This window comes from Taudactylus pleione, unplaced genomic scaffold (genome assembly GCF_031769625.1).
Source record: "Taudactylus pleione unplaced genomic scaffold, aTauple2 ptg000156l, whole genome shotgun sequence".
NCBI lineage: Eukaryota > Metazoa > Chordata > Amphibia > Anura > Myobatrachidae > Taudactylus > Taudactylus pleione.
The window spans coordinates 6,067,377-6,094,272 of NW_028284558.1; the positions used below are offsets into that span (position 1 = coordinate 6,067,377).

General features: G+C 39.6%; 1 protein-coding gene across 2 annotated transcripts in view; it reads right to left on the bottom strand.

Annotated features, from left to right (window-relative positions):
* Positions 1–19,408, bottom strand: part of FIGN (fidgetin, microtubule severing factor) — a 142,047-nt gene extending 122,639 nt beyond the window's left edge. Inside the window, exons 1-3 of one of the 2 annotated variants that reach the window (XR_015878808.1) lie at positions 19,074–19,408; positions 18,218–18,385; positions 17,504–17,588 (exon numbers count right to left, since the gene is read on the bottom strand). Coding sequence is in view for 1 of the 2 variants with exons in the window: in XM_088474890.1 (XP_088331016.1) it covers positions 18,218–18,242 (25 nt within the window). In the remaining variant the exon portion in view is untranslated. Of the gene's footprint in view, positions 1–17,503; positions 17,589–18,217; positions 18,386–19,073 lie in introns of those variants that run through there. The other variant, XM_088474890.1, reaches the window with a different exon arrangement.
* Between the last annotated feature and the right edge of the window lie 7,488 nt (positions 19,409–26,896).

Consider the following 26,896-nt stretch of genomic DNA (forward strand, 5'->3'; position numbering starts at 1 on the left):
CTCAACATTACACATATCAAGTATTGTCCAATGAAACAAGCCATGTCAGAAAGTTCCAGCGAGTTCCATGTTTGCTACGCCATTTTGCACTTTATGAATATTGCATTTGCCAGAATTCATAGTTTATGAACAGAGTTGATACAGTGGTGGTTAATATATTCTTCTGCATGGTTTGATTGACGTAGCACTGGAAACACTTAAAGCAACATTTTACTACAAAAATATGGTAAAATGTTGCAGCCAAATGTGAAATGAGCGGAATATTAAGTTATTTTTTCATCTTCTTCACTTGTACACAAATAATCTAATTTAAGAATATCGAAGGTATGCCAACATTGCTTAGAGGTTCGAAACTACACCAAAACTATATAAACCAACAATGTTTTTTGTGACTTTTGTTAGTTAAGGAAAGTAAGTATCTGATTAGTTGCTACTATTTAATGCAGGAACGCATCTTAGATCAAAGTTCATAAATAACCCTATGTCAGATCTATGGATCGTTATGGCCACTTATAGGTCTTACCAGACTGAATATAAAAATTAATAAAAAAATGTCATTATACATTCCAAATCCATTTAACAAAGGCTTTTTAGTTTATTGAATAAACTACAACTGCAATTTTCATTAAAAATATTTAAAATTACTTAGTTTTTTTATGACAATTGCCACCTAAAAACCTAATTATATGTAAGCAATTTGCATTTACATGTGTATACTTGTCTTTTTTAAGTATATGTCACATAAATGTTGCCAAGCACAAATGATAGTTATGCAGTAAGCAAAAGACTCACAAGGTTCTATTGCTGGAGGCTTTGCCCTTAATGTGAGATGCTTAGGGCGATAATTTAGAAACCATTCTGAAAGGTCAGGATGCCAAGGCCCCTCACAGTGTGATCGGTTTCACTTACATATCATAATTGGGACACAGTGCTAAGTACAAGATCTTTGCCCATTATTTATTATAAATAAAATAATAATAATTAAAAAGAAATGTATTTTGGATGCAGGAGTTATATTATCTTAATTTATATAAAATAATTGGTATTTTATTTTAGCTATGCTTTACATTTAGCTAGAGATTATAGCCTGCAAAAACAATATATATGAAATTTAGAATAGTGTAGAAGTAAGCAGCACTGCGGTCTTGGGTTCAACTCCCACCGAGGGCATAACTGTGTGGAGTTTGTAAGTTCTCTCTGTGCTTGCATGGGTTTCCTCCGGCTACTCCTCTTTCCTCCCACACTCCAAAAATGCTGAATCAGATTTGGGAATAGAGTAAGATAGAACAAATAATTGTGTACCTGGTCAAACCATGATGCAGTGCAAGCAGGCGGGTATCTATAATGGGTACAGGTTGCACATGGCCCCCAGGTCCAGGGGGCCCCACACCGCACACTCTGCACCCATATAGTCTTACACTTACCTGTCCATAGTGCTGCTCTGCAGTGCCAAGCCGGCGCTGAAGAGCAGTAAAAGTCACTGGGAAAATTTCACGCGGACAATTTCCCAGTTACTAGCGCATTCGCAGTACTGCGGTCCCCGAGAAAATGGTGCGATGGCGCGGGTGCCATTTTCCAGGAGACCCGAGCATGTGCAGTATATTCTGGCACTATCTACTGCAAAGCGGCACAGCTGGAGAGGGGCGAGGGCCCCATGTGAGTCTGCACATGGGCCCCCTTCTCTCTTAAAACATGCCTGAGTGGAAGCGGTGAAATACATACATTTTCTTTGCATGCAGGGTAAATACTGGTTGCTTTTACATGTAGCCCACAAATGCTGGACAGCCTTATTTTTACACTGAAATTTAGAATTCAGTTTGAACACACCCCTTCCAAATCTAAATCTCTCTGTACAGTTTAAAACTGCCCCACCTGCAGCGCAGCATGGTTTACCAAGATGGACAGATACTTGCTCAATATTACTCTCTTCCCAAATCTGAATCAGGCCATTAGAGTTTAAGCTCCACTGGGGCAGGGAATGATGTGAATGGTCAGATATTCTCTGTAAAGTGCTGCAGAATGTGTACACTAAATAAATATCTGGAAATAAAAATAAATAAATTAGCTGGATTATGGTGAAAACTCACCTCAATATCAGGATAAGAATCAAATGGATATAGAGAAAAAAAATGGACACTCCAATTTTCACCGTGGATTTTTATTTATCTCAAAATATAAGCTTCAAGGGGCAAAAAGACCATCTTTGACCTGGCACAAAATAAAACTTGGGCAATGATGTGAAAGCCTGTGAGATGCAAGAACCCGTGCGATTCAGGCGAGTCTACACATATTTTTTTAAATTGGCAATCATTTAAAAGGAAAACCCAACCTGGTTTTGCCTTTTAATTGATTGTCACTTTAAAAATACGTGCAGGCGTACAGCACTTGCATGTGGCCTGCTGGGTGCCTGGAAAAGCACCCTGCAGCCACTTGAGCTATTGCAGAGTTGGCCAGAGCACCCTGCAGTGCTGCCCAAGCATTCTTAGGACACTCTATGCAATGCTCTACTTACTGGAGACGGGGCCGTCATGAGGTCACATGTTTAGGGGGTGGGGCCGGCATAGGGCGGCATAAGTCCCTGTTACGGCACTGGCCACAATCATTAATATCTGGACTTACACCTACCCAAAGATCTGTCTGAAACATGCATTGCATATCCATTCAGATGCTGGGAACGAGCACAAAAGTCTGCTACACGCATGACACTACCATGACAAACTTAGAAAACAAAACATTTCCCTGTGACTGCATGGTTAACATAAGCTGCCACCCAGAAACTCCCAATTCATGCATAGCGAGGTCCATCCAAAAGATGGATCAATACGTCTGCTCAATCTCCATCCGTGTGCATTTGCATTGTGCACGTGCTCAAATGAGATTTGGTTTCTACAGCACATGCAAAATTTGTAGATATCCGCGGGATGCATCCACATTTGAACTTGCGTCCGATTCAGACTCGGCTCTCTGTGTCTGCTCTTAGATTAGCATGACCCTTTCAATATGGAAAATGGTGATCGAGAAATGAGAGAGTATGATGGTCATATTTGGATAAGAATAAATACTCCAGGTACTTCATGTATTTTATTCAGCGGAGTAATAAAGTCTTTGAGATATATTAATGTCAAGTAGTGACATTCCTTGCCCTTTAAGTCCCAAAATGTTGTCTTTAGCCACAAGCAATAAGAAATATTGTACAAACCGATTTGAATCAGTTCAAACCAACATAATAAAAACAAAAATCACTTAACCAATATTAAGTTTCTCTCAGCCACATCTCTAGAGATAAACACCTCTGCAGAAGCAGCACATATTGATGTACAACTATTTCATCTGTACTTTGTTTAAAGTAGAAATGGATTTGATTCCATGTAAAGTCTGTTGTGTATAAATAAATATATATCTGGGCTGATTCTGAGTCAGACACAAGTGGCAATGCAACACTATAGGATCTCACAGAATTCATTATAGAAAAAAATCGCAGACTGCGCCAAATCAGAATGAAGCACATGGACAAGGTTTGCTAGTGCATACGGATTGATCCATCCTATGTGGTCAATATCTAGACTGTGGGTATTCCGGTGCTCAGAATGCCGGCACTGGCATCCCGACCACCGGAATCCCAAAGGTAAGTAGTGGGGTTATGGGGAAGGGTTAAGGGGAGGGTTAGGCACTAGGGGGAGGGAAAGGGTTAAGCATTGAGGGAGAGGGTTATGTTTCGGGTGCAGGGAGAGGAAGGTTAGGTTTAGGCATTAGGGGGTGAGGTTAGGTTCAGGCACCGGGGAGGGAGGGTTAGGGTAGGAAGAGGGGAAGGGTTAGAATACTGACCGGCAAGTGTTGGTATTCTTACCCTGTTGGGAAGCTGGTATTAGGATTCTGACTGGCGGGATCCCGAGCGCAGGTATCCCATATCCATCGCATCCTTCGATGGACCACACTATCCATGAATTGGGCAGATGCGTCAAACTTAGAATAATCCCTGAAATGTATATCTGCACATAAACTCCATCAAATAAAGCCAGCACACTAAAATGACAAATTAAATGTTCCTCCAAAAAAAATACTAATATAACCAAGTTAAAAGAAAAAAAAAAATGTTTTTCAAGTTTTGCAAAATGTAAAATTTTTTTTTTTTCTGGAAACCGAACACACCCGAACTTTGGGTACCAAATCAAATAGAGCCCCTTCTAAGACCACTTTGGGGTTCCGAGTAGAACCAAGTTCCGACTTCCGGTCTTCTTGTCAAGTACAGAACTAGGATTTAAAAACCGGATCGCACGTATTTTGAATTGCATTTAGGTCCCTCCTTTCTGATTTCAGTTGCTGTCAGGTGGTCAAAATTTACTGGAAATGAAGGGAAATTCATTTTATTGAATTTATTAATATTATAGGAACAAGAACAGATCCAAGCTACCTGATTTTAGCTGTTTTTATCAATTTTTAAAGAAATTCAAATCCAAACCAAAACACAGAGGTCTGCACACATCTCTAATTAAGACGCATTAACAGGATTGTAAATATCTACCTCTATTATCGTAACTCCATCACATTTCATTCTCAACTACACATCGGACTGAAGAGGCGCATCTGGGCTGTAAACAGGGCAGAGTTCAGTGAGGGCATTTCGACACAACTGTGGGCCATGCACAATAGGAATAAACGTGGACATGCCTGTTTCCAGACGCATCATCTGCACCTTTTGTAGATTGGTACAAGTGTGCAGTGATGATAGGTGACTCAAGCACAGCTAGATGTGTACCATTCTGCATATGGGAAATCTACACATTTTTTTCCCATGCACACAATTTGGGAGCACATACTGTAGAACCAATTTCCATTTAACTTTGTGTCAAGCCGTGTATGGGTAATGGAGCCAGTATAGGATGCCAGGAAAAATTCAGTCTACAATATTTATTTTGCCAATAGATTTAGCTGCATTTGCTAAATCCTCTACATTCTACTGAGTGCTTCTATAAGAAATAAGTGTACTCCCAAATTCAATAAAAATTATTTATAAGCATGACTAATGTGGAATTTCACTATAAGCATGCTGAAAACGAAGATACTATATAATGTATATTAAAAGAAGTGATCTCCTGCTGCTTAACTTCCTGAAATCACTTGTAAGGCATTTAATCATTAATGAACTATATAAAGCAAAAAAAAAGTGTTGCAGGAAACGCATACCATACTTAGAAAACGTCCAATGCACAGGCATAGATGACCAGCATACAGCAGGCCATAATACCCACATCCCTGTAGTCTTTTCAGATATTCCTAAACAGTTTCATTACAGTTGACACCACCAGTATGTTGTAATGAATATTAGGGAATTTATAACCACACGTTTAACTAAGCTTTTGTAAGTCTCGGTGTTCCTTTTCTCCTACCATGAGCAGATCAAAAGGTTTTACAAGGATATAAAAAAAAAATTGACGATAGTCTGATGAGTGCACTTATACACAGAACGTCTATGTAAATGTAATATATATATATATATATATATATATATATATATATATACACACACACACACACACACACACACACACACATTATATATATATATATATATATATATTTTTTTTTTTTAAATTGGTCTATTCAGGAAGGCCTAATGTTAGACAATCAGTATAGCATATTTTCATACTTGCCTACTCTCCCGGGACTGTTGGGTGCCGCTCCCGGCACCCCACAAGAGTAGGCAAGTTCCCCACACTGTCCGCCAGCCCCGCACTAACCCGCACATGAAAGTGGGTGGTTTGGGGGGGTAATGATGTGATTCGCGCTTAATCGCGTCATTGTAGCCCCGCCCCCTGCTTTGATTGCTGGTAACATCGGCATTATAAAGCGGGGGGTGAGGCCGCGATGACGAAGTCACACTGACACGCCCCCACTCTCCCTGCTCCACCGACTTGGCAGCCCCCTCCCGTTGGTGGGCTGCCAGAATGTCGGTAAGTATGCATATATTTAAATTATTCATAGCAACCTTTCCAACAATGCAATTTTACCTACAGATGTGTCCACATACATCTTACCTCCGTGAGCTACAGGTCGCGTTAAACATGACGCATGAGCACCATGTGACTTAGTAGCACCAAGCATCTATTTGTGCAACTTTTTTTACCTTCAAATGCATCTTATTCACAAAGCATTTAGAGTAAGATGCACAAGCAGCTTTTGCTGATTAAAATGATATGCAGCATGGGCATAACTACCACCTAGATATGGGCGTAACTACCATAGGTGTAAGGGGTGCAGCTGCTATGGGGTCCAGCGCATAGAGGGCCATCTTTCTTGTCAAATTTACATGTTATATACATTATTTACTGTTGGGTGGTACATAGGGGCCCTTATAAACTTTTGCTATGTAATTATTCATACAATTTGTTGTATTATTCCATTTCTATAAGGGAAAAGTAACTCACACATTATGTAGGGCATAATTTACTAAACACGAGACATATAGCCATGAGTGAACTTTGATCACTACGAAAAGCACAGGAATCATATTTGCACTAGTTTTTCATTAACAAAAAAATAAACATACAGTATAAAGGATACAACACAATACAGCCATGATTTACCCAGCTTCTACAGTTTATGTAATTCTTAGAGATCAATAATTCACTATTTTCACAAGAGCCTGACAGCTCGACAAACACACAAGTCCTACCATGAGACTTGTAGAGACTGACACTCTATTAAGAGATTGCATTGATCTCGTAGTTTCTATCATGGCTTCCAAGCAACCTAGATAAATCTTTCTGTGTGGTCAAAGCTTCAACATCAACTCAACTAGAGAGTCTCTCATTTTGTGGCAAAATACCAAAAATACTATTTCACTGTCTTTCAGTTTACAAAAAATTGGCACATTCGATTCATTTAAATGTTAAACTGCCAATTATTGTTCATCCCACTTAATGCCTTTAAACTGTCAACATTAGTCAAACAACTTTCAGGATCTTACTTTGATTAACCATGTCTGCACATAGCCAGATTACAAGCAATGTTATCACAAGAGATAAGATTTGGATTGTACAAACACTTCAAAGCATATCTGTCGTCATGGAAATATTAAACATTCCAGAATATATACAGAATACCTGTACTAAGAGGTAAATCTATAGTGTTATTTACTTAAAGTAATAATTACATGAAAACTTCTGATCATCTGTAGGAATCTAACTTAAGATGGCAATTTACCCATTCATCTATTTAATTCTACATGTCTTTTCTATCCCATTGCAAAGACCAATTCTCAAATCAAACTTCACTTTCTTTATAGGATTTGAAAAGAGAGGAATAGATAGAAATATTCTTCAAAAAATTCTAAAGAAGCCAAATTGTTCTTATCAAAATAGTTGCCTGGAGCTGGAATTTCCCCACTGAGACTTTTTGCTGTTAATTGCCTCATTGTAGTGAAAGAGGATTCCGAGAGTGGAAAAGAACTCATCTCAACTTGCCTTGTGGCACTGAAGCCACCTGTTGATATTTGTAGCCTTATGTAAGTGGGTATTTAAAAAGAAAAGCCTTAAGAATGAACAGGTTTTGATTAAATAATAACAAATTAAAACTGAAGCAGACAGCTTATTTTGTCAAATGGTCTCATATAATATAGCTACCATATACGTATTGGTTTTCAAAATGCAACTTCTTCTACAATTAAACACAAATGCACGGCCTGCAGCAACCTGACACGTGAAGAGTCAAATATACTCTGGCCTGTATTTCAGTACACTTCTTTATAATATATATATATATATATATATATATATATATATATATATGCTCTGGTGATGGCACTCTACTATACATAGTGCCATTCTGGCCCAGGTGCCCACCAAAATAATATCATAGACACGCCAAAATAATGGCACTCATGGAACCAATATGTGATACTGACGAAGGAGTTGTATCCGAAACGTTGAATCTTCAGTAAGTGCCTGTATCTTTGTTTATTAATAGTCCCATGAGTGCCACTATTTTTATCTGTATATATATATATATATATATATATATACATACATACATACACATATACACACATTATATATATACATACACACACATACATATATACATACATACACATGCACGTCAAGCTCTAAAAAAGATCACGTGTTGCTAGTTAGCCAGCGAGAGTTACATTTTAAAATTGGGGCAGATGCACGTCAAAACAGTTTACCAAAGTGAAAAATATATATATTTAAACTAGAACCCTTCTTATTATTTCTAGAGTGCTGCATCATAAAACCTAAAATGACAAGTTATAGTAAAGACCACCCTATATCTCGCCTTATATATGCAGTTTACAGAAGTATAAACACAATTATTCCCAATACATATCCTCATGTTGCGATAAATCATACAAATAACAGTCACCTGAAAAATGGAAGAATTAAAAAAAAAAAAAAAGCCCACACTTTTCTCCATTTCAGATGGTGCTGAAATAGGTACCCCATAATGCCCATATCAATTATACAATGAGCCAATATAAAAACAATAGTGTTGGATTTGACAAGAGGTGCAGGTTCAAACCAGGGAAAGACAGCATCAGATCTTGAGCTCCCTGCACTTGGAATCAGAATCATAGCAGAGCCCATTAACACTCTGCTTATTACCATGTCTTCATTCACTCGGTTGAAACATCAGGGGCAAAACAAAAGAGGGTTTGTGTGTGGTCAACATCCAGATGAAATTATTATTAGAGGTACCTAAAAAAATTTCTGATATGAAAGGGATTTTTCCCCACATTTCTAAACACAAGCGACAGGAGATTAAATATAGGCTCAATTCTTTCTGTTCCCAGAAACAATCTTGTAAGCATCTGGGTTTGCAGAGGCATAAAAGAATCTAGTTACCTTGTTTTTTTGAGCCCTTTTGATTTGGCTGTTCATAGCAGAACCATTCTTGAGTGATGTCAAAAATAGCTTTTGAAAATAAATAGCAAGCCAACAAGTGCATTCAGATATATTCTAGTTGGGCTTTCCACTGCAGATTTCTGCTACAACTTGAAACGGCTGCTTGATTTAAATGTATCTTAGGCATCACATTGTGATACCAATAGCCTGTTAGGTCTATGGAAAAGCCAAGTGTCCCCGGCAAAGTCTACAAATAGAGCCTTCATCAACCAACAGCGGGATGTTTAACCCCCAGTACCAGGCAGTGGTGCCACTCAAAGCATCACTCATTATTTCTCAGTTAGAAAGAACAATAGCTCAACAAAATAGACCTCTAAGTTATAGGTAAAATGGATTATGGTGGCAGAATTATCAGACAAAATATTTCAAGGGGAAAATAAACTAATATACTTATTTTCTATCTGAAAGGAAAACTTATTTATCAAACTTGTTAATTCCAAGGAGCGATTACATAATCAGTGACCCCAAGTTCAAATTTTACGTCTATACTTTTTTCTTTTTAGAACCACTGTGAAAGCTCTGTACTTGTGATAGTGTCCTGGTTTACTAATTTCTAAGCAATAGAGTGTGGCATTATAATATACAGTATGATCTCACATATAAAATCTAAGCGTCCTCAATGAGAAAATGCAACACTGCTTACAAACAAGAACATTCACAAAACGTCCTCATGGACGACACTTTGAGGGTCTCACCTAAAATCTTTTAGTTTAATGGTACCAAAAGGCAAATGGGCACTGTGCTGCACAAAGCCTAACTATAGTGAACAAGAATTTGCAGGTGGTTGTCTAAATTCACTCTGCAGATCTGTGATCGGATTAAATAAAGTTTGTTTAATTGTAAAAAAAAATATGACAAGTAACATAATAACAATAAGCACTGCGCAATCGAAAGATAACAACTGCACCAAGATAGTACATAACGTTTCAGGCATATACAGCACAGTAATAATAATAAACAAAAACGTTCATTCCTCTGAAAGAGGGGATAATGGCATTTATGTGATGGCTGATGAAATAATGAACAACACAGTGCAAAAGGGACTTAATGTTTTCATTGCCAAGAGTATCTACAATACATTGCACAAAACAGGAGGTGAAAAAAAACAGGTGGAAATTGCTAAATTGATTTACTCATATTTCATTATACCCAAAACAATAAATAAGATGAGTATAGGACTAAAGAAAATTAAAAAAAATTAAATATTTAAAAAATTAGAGTTCCCATGTCTGTGAAATACTGAAGCCACCCCCTCCAACACCAGCCCCCACATACACACACACACACACTTTCCATTTGGATCCCTAAAGATCTGACACTTACAGTTCCCAAGCGTGCCTGTTATAAAAAAAAATAAAAATCAGAGACTACCAAAAATAATAGAAATAAAACTTTGATATTTGCAAAATATAAATAAGTAAAAATGAATGCGTAATGATTTGTATAAGAATGTGTACCTGTAGCACCCACATGGGGAGGTAAGACAATGGTCAGCCTTAGATGATGAATTCCCTGGAACAGATGCTGTGGCTTAGTATTCCATCTATAATGTGTATGCATTCAATTTCTTTTGTCTATTTTTAATGCTACAAATGATCACAAATATTTGCCTACTAAAACCCACCTATCCTTGGTGTTCTGGACATTTCTATATCAATGCCTTATAGGTTTTTCACCTACCGGTATCAGCAACAGGTAGCAAATGGGTACTAGTTTTAGGACAAATGTAAATCAGGTCTTTCTCCATAATCCGCTTCACCCAGTGTGCACTTTTCTTGTCTGATCTTAGCTCAGTTATTTTTCAAATGCAGTTAATTATGCTGCACTAATGAATTGTTGGTAAAACAACATTAAATAATTCTATACAGATTACTTCAATTGGAAAAACAATAAGAGAGACCATTTATAATGCATTGTGCAACTTTGGTATAAGTTAACTGTTTACACTGCAACAAGTATGCACTTTACTTCTCATCCGAACAACTCCATCACCATTTGTTATAATATACCCCTAATTGGATGGTATGGTTATCACATGGGTAATATTAATAAGCCACTCAGTAAGTACAATAGAATGAACAAACCTGGCTTCAGCATATACATAAGACTGCGCTCTGATTTGGTTAAAACTTTCTTACCATAACAAATGTTTACTCCTCAGCTTATTGATCTGATTGGTAATGATCTCTCTGAAGTGTTTCATTGGAACAATAGACTATAATGTTAAGCTTAATTAAGGAACACAAATTATATAGTAGGAGTGGGTGCTGCAGTCAGAGAGTCAATTCTATTAGAATCTTTTTAAGAGGTCTAAGGAAATGAACATATTTGTCAAACTTCATCGCAACACATGTGTGTCCAATTAGGAAAATAGTACAATGTGTAAACACCCAGTCATTCTGGCCTAGAGTAATGATCTATTGCCACATATGTGTGGCGCTACTTCACAATCGAAACAAAACACTTAAAGAATAAACAAAAGCATATGTAAAACACATGTAAAATCCCTTAAAGCTTTTGTAAATATTGTTATGTATAGTATACAGCTGGCACATTGAAATATGGTATTTACCAAAATGTAATGAAATTAGTTATTGCAGATATATATTCGATTAACTTAATGCAACAGGTGGCACAGTATCATCACTTACGTACCACCTCCGCACAATTACATTTTGGAATACTGGAAAGATGAAGCGAGATGTCAAATTATACACACACACACTCACAAACACACATTACACATGTCCCTATTGATGCTCACATCAAACACAATGCTTATTTTGCACATCATTTTGTTAATAAATTAGGTGTACAGGCTCTACAATGCTTTATTTGACATGAAACTACTCTCATTTAAATTAAAAAGGGCACCTGATGACTATATAGGTACAAAAACTACTAGAGAGCAGCCAAAATTAAGGCCAAATGTTTCAGTTCACTAATATTCCTGAATCAGTGTAAATGGGGGGATAGTTAAAGCAGTAAATATAATCTACTGCTAAAAAAGCAGTATGTAATACACCAAGTGATGTACAATATACAGAAAAAATGGATCTTATAACAGAATCAGTAGCATCAGAACGTTTTGAGAGGAGAAACAGCTTTTATATAAAATGAGTGAAAATACCCAGCGACTGACAGTGAAGGCTATACAATATTATAGCGCGTATTAGGGAAACAAAAATAGTATTACAGTGCCAGCTATTTCATAATTTAGAGGAATAAAAGCGAGCTCAAGCTCGGGTAACCAACCCACATTAGAACGCTAGCGTATATGGAAGATTGCAAGGGTTTTTTAATGAAAGAAATCATGGGGTTAAGTGAAGTCATTAAATACCTCAGTCAAGCTACATAATTTGACCTCCTTCCCCAAACAGGTACCATGCGGAACTAGAAACCCAGATTCACGCAAGGCACAAAATCGGGGAGATACCCTTTTTTCTATTTTTAAAACTAAATGTTAACCCTTAAAGTACCAGCGCAGGAGAGATACCAATGGCACTGAAAACATTTGCTTTCCTTATAAATAATAATAAATGACATTACATTTAAGCAAGTCAACATTACTGTAAAGGTTCTGTTTGCGGACTGATTGCTCTGCAAATGGAACTGAGATAAAGGAAAAATAAATAATGCCCTAACTTTGGGGAGGTATTAACACATCCAACTGTGGCGGCGAGTGGGTTAAACTCAGGATTGAAGTAAACATGCTGGCATGGAAGATTTCACCCATCCATGTCCCATTATGTGACAAATCCCAAGCTTTAGAATCATTCTTTCATAGAGAGCAGTGTCAAAAAAAAAATCCTCTTTTGTTCAAGCAAAACAAAAACAAAGAATTAGCAGCAGTTTGTGTCTAGCTGTGAACGAAGTTTAATATACACTGCTGTTGGGGACGTGAATACAGAGTTCCTGGCAACAGCCAGCATTTTCATGCTGAAGTAATTAAACACACATTCGCATTAGCGTTTCCTAATTGCAGGAAATTAGACTCATGCTTTATTAGGACAAGCATATCATATATAAAAGAATTAGGAAAAAAAAAAGCTGGCCTACTCTTTAATCCAATAGACGTAAAAGGAATGAAAATAAGACATTACAAGAACCTTCTTTAAAAAGAAATCCCTGCAATCCTCCACTGCAATGCATACAGTGATAATGGAATATTACACCAATGTCAGCATCTAGTGCAATGTTATATGATAACAGGGCCCTGTCCCCTATATACTATCATTAACATGTTTTTTTAAAAAAGTCTGAGATTTTTTTGCCCATCTATTTCCACTCATAGGTGGAATTTGCATGTAACATAATTTATCACCAAGCAACAAAGCACAGTGTAAATTTTTTTTAGGTATACGATAAAGTCAGGTTGAGCTATGCCCTAAAGCACTTTTTATGTTAAAAAATATATGATTTGATAATAACTCTTGGGTGTAATATTAAAAAGCATAATCTATTCTAATGCACATACAGAGACAGCCACAAGTGATCTTATGTAATGCAGACATAAATCTCTCTCTTATTTGGTAAAGGGGGGATGTATTTTGCCTAGAAATCTATACTCTCCTTACATCATATTAATGAAGGTTTATTACATACCATTTATATTATTTTAAACAAGATTGCATTTTTGTTCCTTTTTTTATTATTGAATGGATTCTAGTTTACCTAATGTTATCTAGATTAAAATATACTTAAAGGAAAGTGCGGTGTGCCATGGAATTATTATGTGATACAGTATTTATTATTATTGTACAGAGTGCATTGAATATTGCACTACAGATACCCCTTTATCTACCTGCTTTGTCTGACTGGCAGGCAATAGTCTGCTTTGTTGTGCAATTTGCAAACACGTGGAGTTTCCATTAAAGTCAGCAGAGGCTCCTGAGATATGTCACAGAAACTACCCATGTCACCCGATTGCCCTGAGCTTGCAATATTGTATTCCTCCCTGGCAACAGAAGTGTTAACATTTTGCACGCACCTATGGCTGCCTAATTTAGCTGCTGTTTCTCCAGCACTAGCTTTTACAGTATCTATGTTTAATAATGGCAATAAGAAAAGAGCATCTTAATTGTTCAGTCAATCCCTGTGTTACTTATGCTGCAGTGAGTGCACAACTGTATTCTGCAAAGTTTCCCCCTCTCCTGCTGGGAGATTTGTTTTTCTGCATAACAACTCATTATTTCATGTGCTGATGAAATTCTTTTTCTGTAGATCTACAGTTTTACTATCAGTGACTCATGGAAGCAAAAAAAAAAACCTACAGATATATCAATTATTCAAGTTCTGCTAATCAGAAGCAGACTGGACTTTAATGCCTCTCAAGAGTATCTGAGTAAGAGGGCTGTTTTGTTCCCCAATTCCAAATAAATCAATATATCATGATATAAATCCAGGAACTCCATCAATATTCTGACAATAAATATAGATTAACCTGCTTGCTGCCTAGGAATGCAGTATTGTGCCACTGTCAAAGTGTTAACATTTGAAGTGTAATTTAAAGCTGGTCTCTTTGGGAAGGTTCTGTAAAGTCTGCTCTCTTAACCCTTGCATTGCCAGGGAAAAATATACTTTTTATTTTTCCTCTCCAAACACATTTTATGTATTTTTGTGGAATTTCAACAAATACCTGTCATTTTGTTTCATTTCCCCCTATATGGTACAGTACAGCTGTTGTTTCTTTCTTTAAGACTTTCTTTTCTACAACCATTTTGTTTAGCTGATTAATTGTTGATTAGGAATGCGGCAAGATCAATCATTTTTGCCCAGCTCATCATGAATACTTGCCAGTAATTGAATCTGACAGTCCAGATTTTTCCTTCCACTAAATTTAAAATACAAACACATGCAGGTCTCTCGCGAGGTCTGTGGTCATAGGGAGTTCAACAGTTACAACAGTTCCAAATGGTAAAAGGAAAAAAAAATTATATATATATATTTGTTAGCTCCCGACTAAAAAGGAACAAATGATACCTGTAGGTGGCTGGCTGAGAAAACACAATACAAAACCACTGACTAACTACAGTAAAACCATAATATTAATATTATCAGCCACAACCAAAGCTTACAATAACACTAAAGAAAAGTACTGTACGTTCCATGATATTGCAAGCAAAGACATTATTATATTGTACTTCAGACACAAAATGACAGAACATGACTATATCAAAAGCAACATAAAACCAGATTTTGGATACCATATAGAGTTCAACTAAAATGTCTTTCTCCAAACATTCAGTTTTATAAGAAAATCCTGACTCTAAACAAAGAATAACAGTTATAAGTCTATGATACAAATGTCATACATCGGATAATACTTCTCTAATATTAATACAGCTCTTCTCCTGAAGTTTGGAAGCAATTAACTGTCATCAACCTAAATCCTTAAATAAAGCATTAAACAGTACATTGTAGCACTAATATGATGGCATGATATCTTATAGTAGAGTAATATACACAGCAAACAAATATTCTACCATATATCTATATATAAAAAAATACTATTGGAGCTTCTTAAAATAAATACAAAACACTACAATTAAATAATAAATATGGACATCTAAAAAATATTTGGATTTTCTGTTTGCAAACTCCAAACAAAATCAGGTTACAATTAATACATTAGGGAATTATTGAGGGTAGGCCAAAAGTAAAAACCACATGGAAATACTCTCATATTTGCATTCCTGTAGCCAGCCTGATATCATTATACATAAGGATAAAGAAAAAACACAGCTTTACTGACTTTCTAAAACTGTTTTTTTTTTAATTATATGGGGAAAAAAGTACTTAATAATTATGCTACCTGTTGGACCTTTTAAAATCAACATATCAATAGCCTCATGATAAGCTTGGAGTACCATTGATACAATACAAACATTGCAAAATGTGGTTTTAATTTGTGTAACTGCTTGCCCTATGATAAATGACTCTTAAATCACCTATTTCACAGCAAGCTCTGATATCTCAATGTAAAACAGGCTCATAAAATATATTTTTGCTATTTAAGACATCTTTGTATGTTTTATTTAAGAATAACAAAATATTGGAGCACATGTTTATTAAATACTTATGTCTCAGCAGGTGACCATAAAAAATGATTATCGCTATAGGATAATTCTCGAGTTCCTTCTCACTGTTTACTTTAGCAGAAAAAACACACACACACACACACACACACACACACACACACACACACACACACACACACACACACACACACACACACACACACACACACACACACAGTCTTAAGTTAAACCTTGACATAAATCACTAAACAAGGAGCATGGCACACATGTAAACAAACAGCTACAATGTACACAGATTACATGTGCTGTTTCACTTAAATGCTGGTATATATTAAACATTATATACTTTCACAAATGTGCTTTGTCTTATTTGTGTTTATTTTTTTATTGTTTATATTTTGTTTAGAAATAAAACAGTGCAGAACTATTTCTTGTTTTGTTTTCTTAACTTGTTTTATAAATTTAGGATTAAAAAAACATCAAAGCAGTGTTCACATAGAAGCCAAGTTTTAGAGGATCAGTGTGACAAGTCACAGCGTGATAGATGTTGTTCTTGATAAACGACTTGTTCAAAAGACACACTGTAGCTTTCATTTCCTGACCAAAACACACTTTTAATTTGCAACAGCAGAGAAGGCAATAGTGTGTCAGTCCCCAATTCCCAGCATTTCAGTCCAAAACAAAATACTTGAGCTTTGCTGCATTGAACAGACATTACTTACCCCTGGGAAACTTTAGGAGTTTTTTTTCCCCCTACTAATCCAATACATATTAGAAATTGTGTTGTGTAACTGTGATGGTCATTAGGTTGTGTGACCAGCTTCAGTTTCACAAAACAGCAGTTGTTATTTTTAAAATATATTATTATAAATATAAATTGTGCACATAGGTGGTTAATGCAGATTTCTCCACACTTGAATAAAGATAATCATTCACAACATATAAAATAAAGTATATTTATTATATGAACTAAAATAATAAAAAGGGCTGCAAGCTTCATCCCTGTCAGTTGCCCTCCTGTACAGTGTACTACTGCTGATTTCAAATTTCTAAAATGTAATATCCTTCTCATCACCAACAGAAGTCCAATCTGCTCAGAATATATATTACAGCTTTAAGATCACACAGGGAAATCTCCCATCTGGCAATCAAATTCGCTTCAACAGCTCCGGGAAAAGGTTCTGCTCTCCACAAAACATTTCCCACTCCAGATTATGTGCATGCAAAATAAACAGTCTCCTTATTGATCTTCTCATGTCAACAAGTACCACAAATGCAAAAAGGCAATCAAATAGGTTTCATTACAAGAGTGTGTATTTGCATCCTTTTATAAAATTACCCTACAGCAAGTAAAATGCTTACAGATATACCATAGCTGTTTTTATTTAGATTTATTTTGGAAAAAAATATATAAAAATATGTAAACAACTGGTAATAAATAAATATATAATTGGAAAAAGTCTTTGCTGGTTATTTAATAATGTCTTTAAATATCAAAGAATTTATTGTGTAGGATAGCAAGCCTTACTACCCAGAAGTTTCCTATTTATTTGTTTATACGCTGGATGCTACAAACACACTAAAACCTAAAATCTCTTTAAATCCTTCATACTTCATCTCAACTGACCTTTAGTATGGAGAGGTGGGGATAAGGAATGAGAAAGAGAGAAAAGGTTAAAAAAAATGTCAGTAGCTATTTTCCTCAAACAACAATTAAAAAGTACAAAAAAGAGAAAATAAAAAAGAAAACATTCACAAAATAACCTTTGCAACCAGATCATTAAGAAATCGATCACCATCTATTTTGAGTTGTAAATAGGATTTTACCAATTATACTAAAGCTGGTATACTGAAATAACAGAAGGCAAAATAGAAAAAAAATGTGATAGAGCTTACATAGTTATTACAGACGTAGTGAAGATTGCTTTAACACACTGTGGAATTTTTAATTTTATTTATCAACCACTCTTTTCTCTCCTGCTGGAGTTTTAACATATATGTAACGGCGTAGCCATTACACAACTTTAAAACGTGTGATACTGATAGAAAAATAAACATAAAACATTTGTTTGTGTAAAGGAATAAACAAAGTGGCTAAATAAAACTAAAGATTGGTGTTTAAAACCACTGAAGTGTTTGCATTGGAGTATGTTTGCAGGGCACAGAGTTCCACTCTCTCTCTCTCTCTCCCCCAATGCTATTAAGCTGTCATTATTATATTACACACATGTGAAGTAAATTCCAAAAGTGACATACCATATACACTGCTGCTGCTGATCATGTCTTCAGTGCCTGCACAAGAGGCGGAATGGGATTTTTCACAAGCAGGAATTCCAAAGGTTGATTTTCATTAAAGCCACTTTCCTCAGCTATCAAATGTCACTGCCTTGAAACGTGGGCCTTTTCGTCAGGTATTCATTTAACCTACATGCATATAATTAAGGGTAAAAAACAACATCAACAGTGGTCTCAGATCAGGAAAGAATGAACAGACAAGGAGTAGTGAAACAAAAAGCACAAGATGTGCAACACTGTGTCAAATTCACTCCCACTGAAACCAACAGGAGTTCCATTAATAACATGACTTTATTAAATTATGCAGCTTTTCCCCCCTGACCCTAGATAACAATATGTCCACCATGCTGCTTCAGCCCCCCTTCCCCTTTGCAAAATGTTGCTGAACATATTTCCCAGTAGCAGATCCCAAGATTGTTGCAGATTCTGTCATTAACTTTATTTGCAGAGATCTATTATCTTCTTCAGAACCACTTGGAACTTTAGTTGTACCTCACCACACCCTGCTAATTCCATTTATCTCAATCATATTACAATTAAATTAATCTCTGCAAAAACATTAACAACAAAAAAAAACCACCAAACAAGCTCTTTGAATCAGGCACTATTGCCAACTCATGCACCCAGTCCCTGATAAGGATGATACTGGCACAGTAACCTGTGTGCAGGATACATACACATGTCTATTGATACATTCATTGCAATTCAACTAAATATTTGCAAACTCAGTACTTACAATGCAAATGATCTATCTACTAATAAACACCAGGCTGCATTGCAAACCCTGGACTGTGGCAGAACACAAGTCACCACTTACCTGCATATGTGACACTGGAAGAAGATAGGTTACTGATGCATCGATCTGCTGTGTTAGCTGATGAATGAGGGGATCTCTGCAACTGGAAGCGGCAGCTCATGGTTTGGATGAGAAGCAGAGAGTTCTACACATGCTGCAATAGAGGTACAGTCTCTCTCTCTCTCTCTCTCTGCTCCTGGAATAATATTATTATTAGTAAATATGTGTTTGCAGCTCCTCAGAAACAATGCAATCAGATTTAAAGGGAAGGAAAAATTAAATAAAAGCTGGAAGTTTTAATGTTGTGTTTCTGGCATAAACCCCTCAACCAGGGTCGCAATCTTGTTTTCCTTGTAGGTGGGGGCTGGACTGGTGGAAGCATCAGGCTGGCGTCTGATGCATGTGGAGTGGTCACTCCCCTTGTCCCTGCCCCTCTCTCTCCAGCCTGAGGTATGCAAGGTCTGCTGCTAGCACTTCCCCTTGTGTGCTGTGCTGCTAGGCTGAGTGACCCAATGCATAGCCAGCCAGCATCTGTGCATTGTGCATGGACAGGCAATATCCTCCAGATCTCTCCTAAGGATCAGCACTGACTGGGAGAGAAGGAAGAGATGGGAGCAGGAGGCAGCAACATGCAGTAGGGGGTGTTTGCAGAGCTGCTGATTGATGGCTTCACACTCACACAGTGGGATTTTCTACTAGAGAGGCAATGGGAGGCTTTGTGGGGTACTTACCAGTGATTTACTGCAGTGCATGTGCAGGTTTGTTGTCCTTTTGTCTAGGAGGGGGGCTGGAAATGATTCTGGATCCTGCAGATACAGCTCTAACACTTTCACTGTTTATAAGGGCTGGGATAACAGCAGCCAATTGCAGATGACAGGTTGTGGAATTAAAAGAAATAAGCACAGATGCTGCTGCAGAACCTCTTGGTGTGACCTTATAAATAATAACGATAAAACTCCTACATATATTTAGGTAAATTTCTTAAATATAGTGAGTGAATGTTATGCTTTCTAAGATGTTCTGCAGCATCTGCAAGCTGTATTTTTTTTACTTTGATTTGTGGACTTGAGATAAAATAAAACTTGTATTAATGGAAAATAATACATTTATATCCAGCAGTTCCTTTCCTAACAAGATAATCATTAAGTCATACTGTTATAAGACTTTACAATTAAAAGCAATATGTGCATTAATGTATGAAAAACCCCTGGAGGGACCTGTAGTTTGGTCACCCATAGTTTAAGGGTAGGGCGATAGGTAGTGTCCCATGGTGACATATTATGCTATGGCATATACCAGAAACAGTTAGCATGGAGCAATGGCAAGATCAAAATTCAAAACTGCCTTTAGGGTTAGACTAGTGCATGGAAATGTGGAAATAGCCCGAGGTTGTAAGGTGTGCAGCTACACTGGATGAGTTTATAGCTCAGGTAAAATAATTCACTTTCATCAACCATAATCATCTGGACATAAGATCTAGAGATGCTCCCTGTACATTCATAGAGACAGGTTAGACCCTGTACATTCATAGAGACAGGTTAGACCCTGTACATTCATAGAGACAGGTTAGACCCTGTACATTCATAGAGACAGGTTAGACCCTGTACATTCATAGAGACAGGTTAGATCAGAACAGTGTCTCATTAAAGTGCACATCTGTAAACAAAAACATGGCAAAATGGATGCTATATCTACAGTTTGTTAAGGGTTAATGACATAACTCACGATACTGGTTTTATTATTTCTGCTTTAGAAGCGTGAGACATAATTACTTTAGTATAGTTAATTTTTTTAAATGGAGTGAGCAGTTTAAAGGCGTTTTCCATTAGGTTAGGCTAAAACAAGCACACGTCCTCCTGCAACTAAATATATCGCTTTAACTTTGTGACTGCTATCTGTGCTTTTCAGCCATGTCTTTGTATAACCTGTGCAGTTACCTGTTTTCCTTACAACACATACAACACAGCTCTGTCGCGTTCTCTTGCCTGCGCATCCAGACACCCAATGAATTATATAAACAACTCCGCTTGATGATAAGAATGCATAGCTGAAAGGCATAAATGTAAGCTAGAGACTTAAAGTTTTGTGTTTTTTAAAAGTAGCAGAATATGCAATAGTCGTCTGATTGTGGAAAACTTTATTGATTATAAAAATACCACTTTAGTTTGTAAATCTATGTGTTCCACTCAGATACTATAACATACATTATTAGAGGATTTGACTATATTGACCTATACATTTAAACCTTAGAGAACTTAACAGGGACAGTCCATTCAGGAACATGATAATCTTACATAGCATTCTTTAAATGTTGAAAGTTTTATAGAACTCGGCTACGTACTCTAAAATGCTCGCCCACTCCCAAAAACACACACGCCCACTGTACAGAGGTGCTTTGTTGGTTCCTTGCTTAGTGCCACTTGCCCTTGTTGATGCCTGAAATGTTGGGGGAACTTAAGGTGGGTACACACCTGAAAGATATATCTGCAGATCGAGTTATCTGCAGATATATCTTTAGATGATGGTCGTTCATGCACACTGAATGGCCATCATCTATCCGGCAGCCGCGGGTCCCGCTAGCAGGGAGGCGAGTCGCACCCCGGCTGCTGTGTATGTAACTTGCCGATGGACTGATATGTCTGCAGACATATCTGTCTATCGGCTGTCCATCGGCTGTGCAGCGCAGCCAATGCGATATGTCTGTGAACAACATATTGTCTGTACACACTGGGCCTGATTCAGACCCGCTCGCGAGCGCTGAGCGCTCGCAAGCAGGTCGATGTTGGCCAAGTCCGCATGCGCACGACGGAGGCGGCTCTGTCGTGCGCATGCGCGACACCCGAATAACGATGGCCATGCCATCGTTATGGGTCTCGCACCAAAGGGGGCGTGCTGTCAATGGTGAAAGCTCTCTGCATGTCAGGAGCAGAGGCAGAACTAGCGGCGGTGCAGCCGGCGTCTTGAACCGGGGCCCATTGTGGTGCATCCGACAGCGCCGCCGCCCACCATCCCAGTCCCCAGTAAGTAAATGGATGGAGCGGGGCCGCACTGGCGCCACCAACATGACAGACACCCGCCGAGGCCCGACCCTTGTTGTGACACGGCGCGGATCGAGAGGAGCAGCGGGGAAGAAGCAGACAAGAAGAAGCCAAAGAAGAAGGAAACAAGGTAAGTGGTAAAATAAAGGGTGGAGGGCAGTGGGGTTGCAGTGTAAAGTGTGAGAAAAATGGTGGGCAGCGGGGGGAGTGTATTGCGGTGTGAGGTGGGGAAAAAAAAGGCTGGGCAGCAGGATAGACATTGGTATTAATGACTGGGTGTAGGGGTGCGGGGTGCCAGAATTGGGGGGGGGGCAAAGCATATTCTTGCTCCTGGGCCCACCACTCTCTAGCTCCGCCACCGGTCAGGAGAGCAGCAGTGTTTGCGGAAGGTCAGATTTGCCTTACATGTGGTGTGACTGCCGGATCTGCGTTGATGTTACTGATGTTTACGTCAGATGGATATGAGAAGGCAGCAGTGGGCGTCCCTATGCGCTTGTAAGCTTTGGAAGGCATTAGCATATTTTAGCCATTGCAGTCCGTAAGAGATTGCAGTTAGTGTAAATCAACTTAGACTCTCCACCATGGGTATTGCTTTGTACCTTATTACTTTGCATCTTATTCACATCGTAGATGTGTACAAAGTTGCTTACAGTGTACCAGCACACTACATTAGCACTTGTGTCACAAAGGAATTGGTATGACGTTGCACATTGATCATAACGATAAGTGGTGCGAGGCATGGATCTCTCATGTTGGGACTCTGGGCCTCATTCAGAGGCGGTCGTAGGATGCAAGCGGTTGTTCTGAAACATGGCGGCTGCTTGCATCCTGAACGGCCGCCTCCATGACGGTCGTTAGGCTGTGGGTTAACACCCACAGCTCTAACGACCGACAAGGGTGATGGTCACGATAGTCAAGACCATCGCGACCATCTGGGCTTACTAAGAGAGCCTAAGGTAGAGTCTCGTCAACCTTAAGCCCCAGGGAGCTTCCTGCTCTGATCAAGCAGGAAGCTCCCCACTGACATCACTGATGATGTCAGTGGGGCCGCCCCAAAACTGCAAGTGCTCCTACTGGAACGCCTCCGTTTGGCCAGGCACGCCCCCGGCGTGCGAGCTGTCACTCAACATCGACAGCTCGCCCCGTCTACGACGAGACCCCTAACGACGGATCACCCATCGTTAGCCGGGTCTCGCGCATGCGCACGATGGAACCGGCTCCGTTGTGCGCATGTGCTGTGGGGCAACATCGAGTCGGTCGTGAGCGCTGAGCGCTCACGACCGACTCTGAATGAGCTCCTCTGTCTCTGTATGTACAGTAAGTCACACAAATACGTAAATGATTTATGCCAGTGTCTGTATTCAGTGTATTTTTGTTTTTTTAGTAATGCAAATAAGAAATAAGAAGTATATTTTAAGAGAGAGTATTTGGCAGGACACTTGGTGCGGCTATGTCACAAAGTCTGTGGCGCTTCAAAGGGGCTTTTTGGTGAGATTTCAGCAAAGGTGAAATCACTATTCCCCAACCGATCTTCTTTGTTAAACAGAGTTTATGAAGGGGGCTTACTGTACTTCTCAAAACACGATTTGGATGCCAATATCAAAGTGACCACAAAGAGGGAAGAACCCATCCTACTGTGCTAGTTACACACAGATATTAAAATATATAAATCTTATATTGCATTTAAATTCACTATTGGAAGCTTATTCACTAAGACCAGGTGGGCTTAATTCTGGGCCGATAGTCACTGGATAATACACAGGGCATCATCAATCTCATTTACTGTGTTAAGGTCCCTACAAACTACACGATATTGCTAACGATTTGGCCGATTCCGACGCATTGGAACGACAAATCGTCAATATCGTGAAGTGTGCATGCACTAAATCTTGCAGTGCGCGCTCCCGTGGGGTTGCATCGCCTGATCTTTTGTACAGACAAGAGGATCAGTCGATGTGGCTGACAATCCCATGCAGTGCTATGCAGCGGGGTCGGCATATCAGACGGTCAAGCACCGGATCGCCCAGTGTGTACGGACCGCTTGATATGTTGGCCCATCGGCGCTGGGATCGTGGGTCGCATCGCTGGGTACACAATTGTTTAGTGTGTACCCAGCTTAAACACAACCAGCAACTCCTGCTATAGTGCTTTCATGCAGAGAAGGCATTTGGCAGGATCAGTTGTCCATTCACACTTGAGACCATCCACAAATTTGGATTTGGAGGCAATTTTTTTACAGGAGTTCAGGAATTATACTCCACCATTTTGGCCAGAGTTACAGTGAATGGCATCCATCCCCCTCCAAATTACCAACAGCACAAGACAGGGTTGTCTGCTATCACCCTGATCTGTGCATTGGTTATAAAGCTTCTTCTGGTGTGGATTGGCCTTTCTCCTGATGTTCAAGGGATCTAATTGGGTTTGTTGGCTACAAACTATCTTTGGGGGTCATTCAGAGCTCCGTCGTGCGCATGCGCGAGACCCGGCGAGCGACGGGTCTCACACCAAAGGGGGCGCGCTGTCGATGTTGATTGAGCCAAAATCACTCCAGGGCTTGCGGCAGCGAGACCCTACCGCAGGGTCTCCGTTGCAAGCCCGATGGTCGCAATGGTGAAGACCATCGCGACCATCATCATGGACGCTCGCATATGCTGTTGGTGGTCACCCACAGCTATGCGAGTGGCCAGGAGGCCGCTCCATTTTCATGGAGGAGGGCCCTGATTCAGAGCGAGTGCTCTGGTCAGAGCGTTCGGCTCTGAATCAGGCACTTTGTTCACTGACAATGTCCTCCTCACTCTCTAATCCACCAAACCTCTCTGTCCAACCTGTAAGAATTCTCACACCTTACAGAATGCTCTGGCAGGGCCGGATTAATGGGGGGCAATAGGGGCGGACGTCCCTGGGCCCCCACACGTTAAGGGCCCCCACACCCATCGGGGTTAAAGTGGACCGGAGGAGATGGAACCAGTTCCGCCTCCTCCGGCCAACCTAACCCCGGCGCCGCAGGGAGGCTCCATTTACCAGGCGCCCGCTGTAATCAGCGGGCACCCAGCTCCCTCCCCGCAGCGGCAGCCGGAGTCGGAGGCTTGAGCTCACATGAGCTCCAGCTTCCGGCTCACGCAGTGCACTATGGCAGAGACGTCATGACTTCTCTGCCATAGTGCAGAGGAGCAGACGATCGGACAGCAGCGGACGCGGGGCTTAGCTTAAGGTAAGTATGAGCTTTGTTTATTTTTTTTAGTGCAAGCGGCCTACTGGGGGCATTACTTGTGGGGGGCATTACTACTGAAACATTACTCGGGGGGGAGCATTACTACTCGGGCATTACTCGGGGAAGGGGGGAGGCATTACTACTGGGGGCATTACTGTGGGGGAATTACTACTGGGGGCATTACTCGGGGGGAGGCATTACTCGGAGGGGGAGGCATTACTACTGGGGGCATTACTATTGGGGGCTCTACTAGAGAGGGAGCATTAGTATTGGGGGCACTAATAGAGGGGCATTACTACTGGGGGCATTTCTACAGAGGTCTCTACTAAAGGGGGACTGACTACAGGGGGCATTACTATTGGGGGCACAACTACTTGGGTATTACTACTGGGGGCATTTATACAGGGGGCATTAGTACTAGGGCATTACTATTGGGCACACGCCCAATTACTACTGGGGGGCATTACTATTTGGGGCACAACTACAGGGGTATTACTACTGGGGGCATTTATACAGAGGGCATTACTACAGTGGGCACTACTAATGGGAGTATTGCATAGGGGGCACTGCATAAGGGGCACTACTACTGGGTGCACTGCATACGGGGCACTACCACTGTGGGCACTGACACTACTGGGGGGTTCTGCATAAGGTTCCCATTGTGCATACCCCCAGTTTGTCACATTTAATAGGGGCCCTCACATGTTTGTTGCCCAGGGGCCCCCACAGACCTTAATCTGGCCCTGTGCTCTGGTGTCAAATAATTAAGTAAACTAAGACCAAAGAGCTCCCTGTACATATTTCTACTTCCCAACGAGTTCTATTGCAACCTAATTATAAAGTCACTTGGAGGTCGAACAAGAGCCCAGCAGGCCACGCATATGCAGATCGAAAAACTTGGTCTTCATGCTCAATCCAGTCCATCGGAGAAGGATTGCAAGATCCCATAGGGAACAGCAGGCTTGCATCATAAAGATGGAGTGAACTGCCACAGATAAGTTTCAGAAAGCTAAGCTTTTCTGGACTTATTAAATAGCCACCCCCATGGAAAACTATGGAGACTGCTGCTGCGAGTCCTAATGCTTGCAATGGAGGAGATATCTCTGATATGATCTCTTTGTAAGTTTCTCGTATACTTTAAGTAACTCTCTATTCCTCAGTATGAGCTCCAGGAAGATGCTGATCTGGGCTCACCTCCATTGTCCATAATTAGAGAGAAATGTTTAAAATCATCTATTTTCGTGCAAATAAAAGAAAATGTGTATAAAGGGCCTGATTCAGAAATGGATGCTAATGAAGTCGCAGCTACAGAAATATGCTAATGGTTGCAAAGCTTACCCAAGCGTAAGGACGCCCACTGCTGCCTTCTCATATGCGTACAACATCACTTACCTGCGTAAATATCGATAACATCAATGCACATCGAGCTGTCTTGCCCTTCTGCAAGTTCTGACCTGCCACAGCCTTGGGAGCTTGTCTGACATGCACAGCTGCGTATGCAATCGCAGTGGCTAATTTATGCACGCCCATTAAACTGCGTTTTTCAGACCACCCCCCTGTTACCACCCTCAAACTCTGACAACCTGTCACTCACT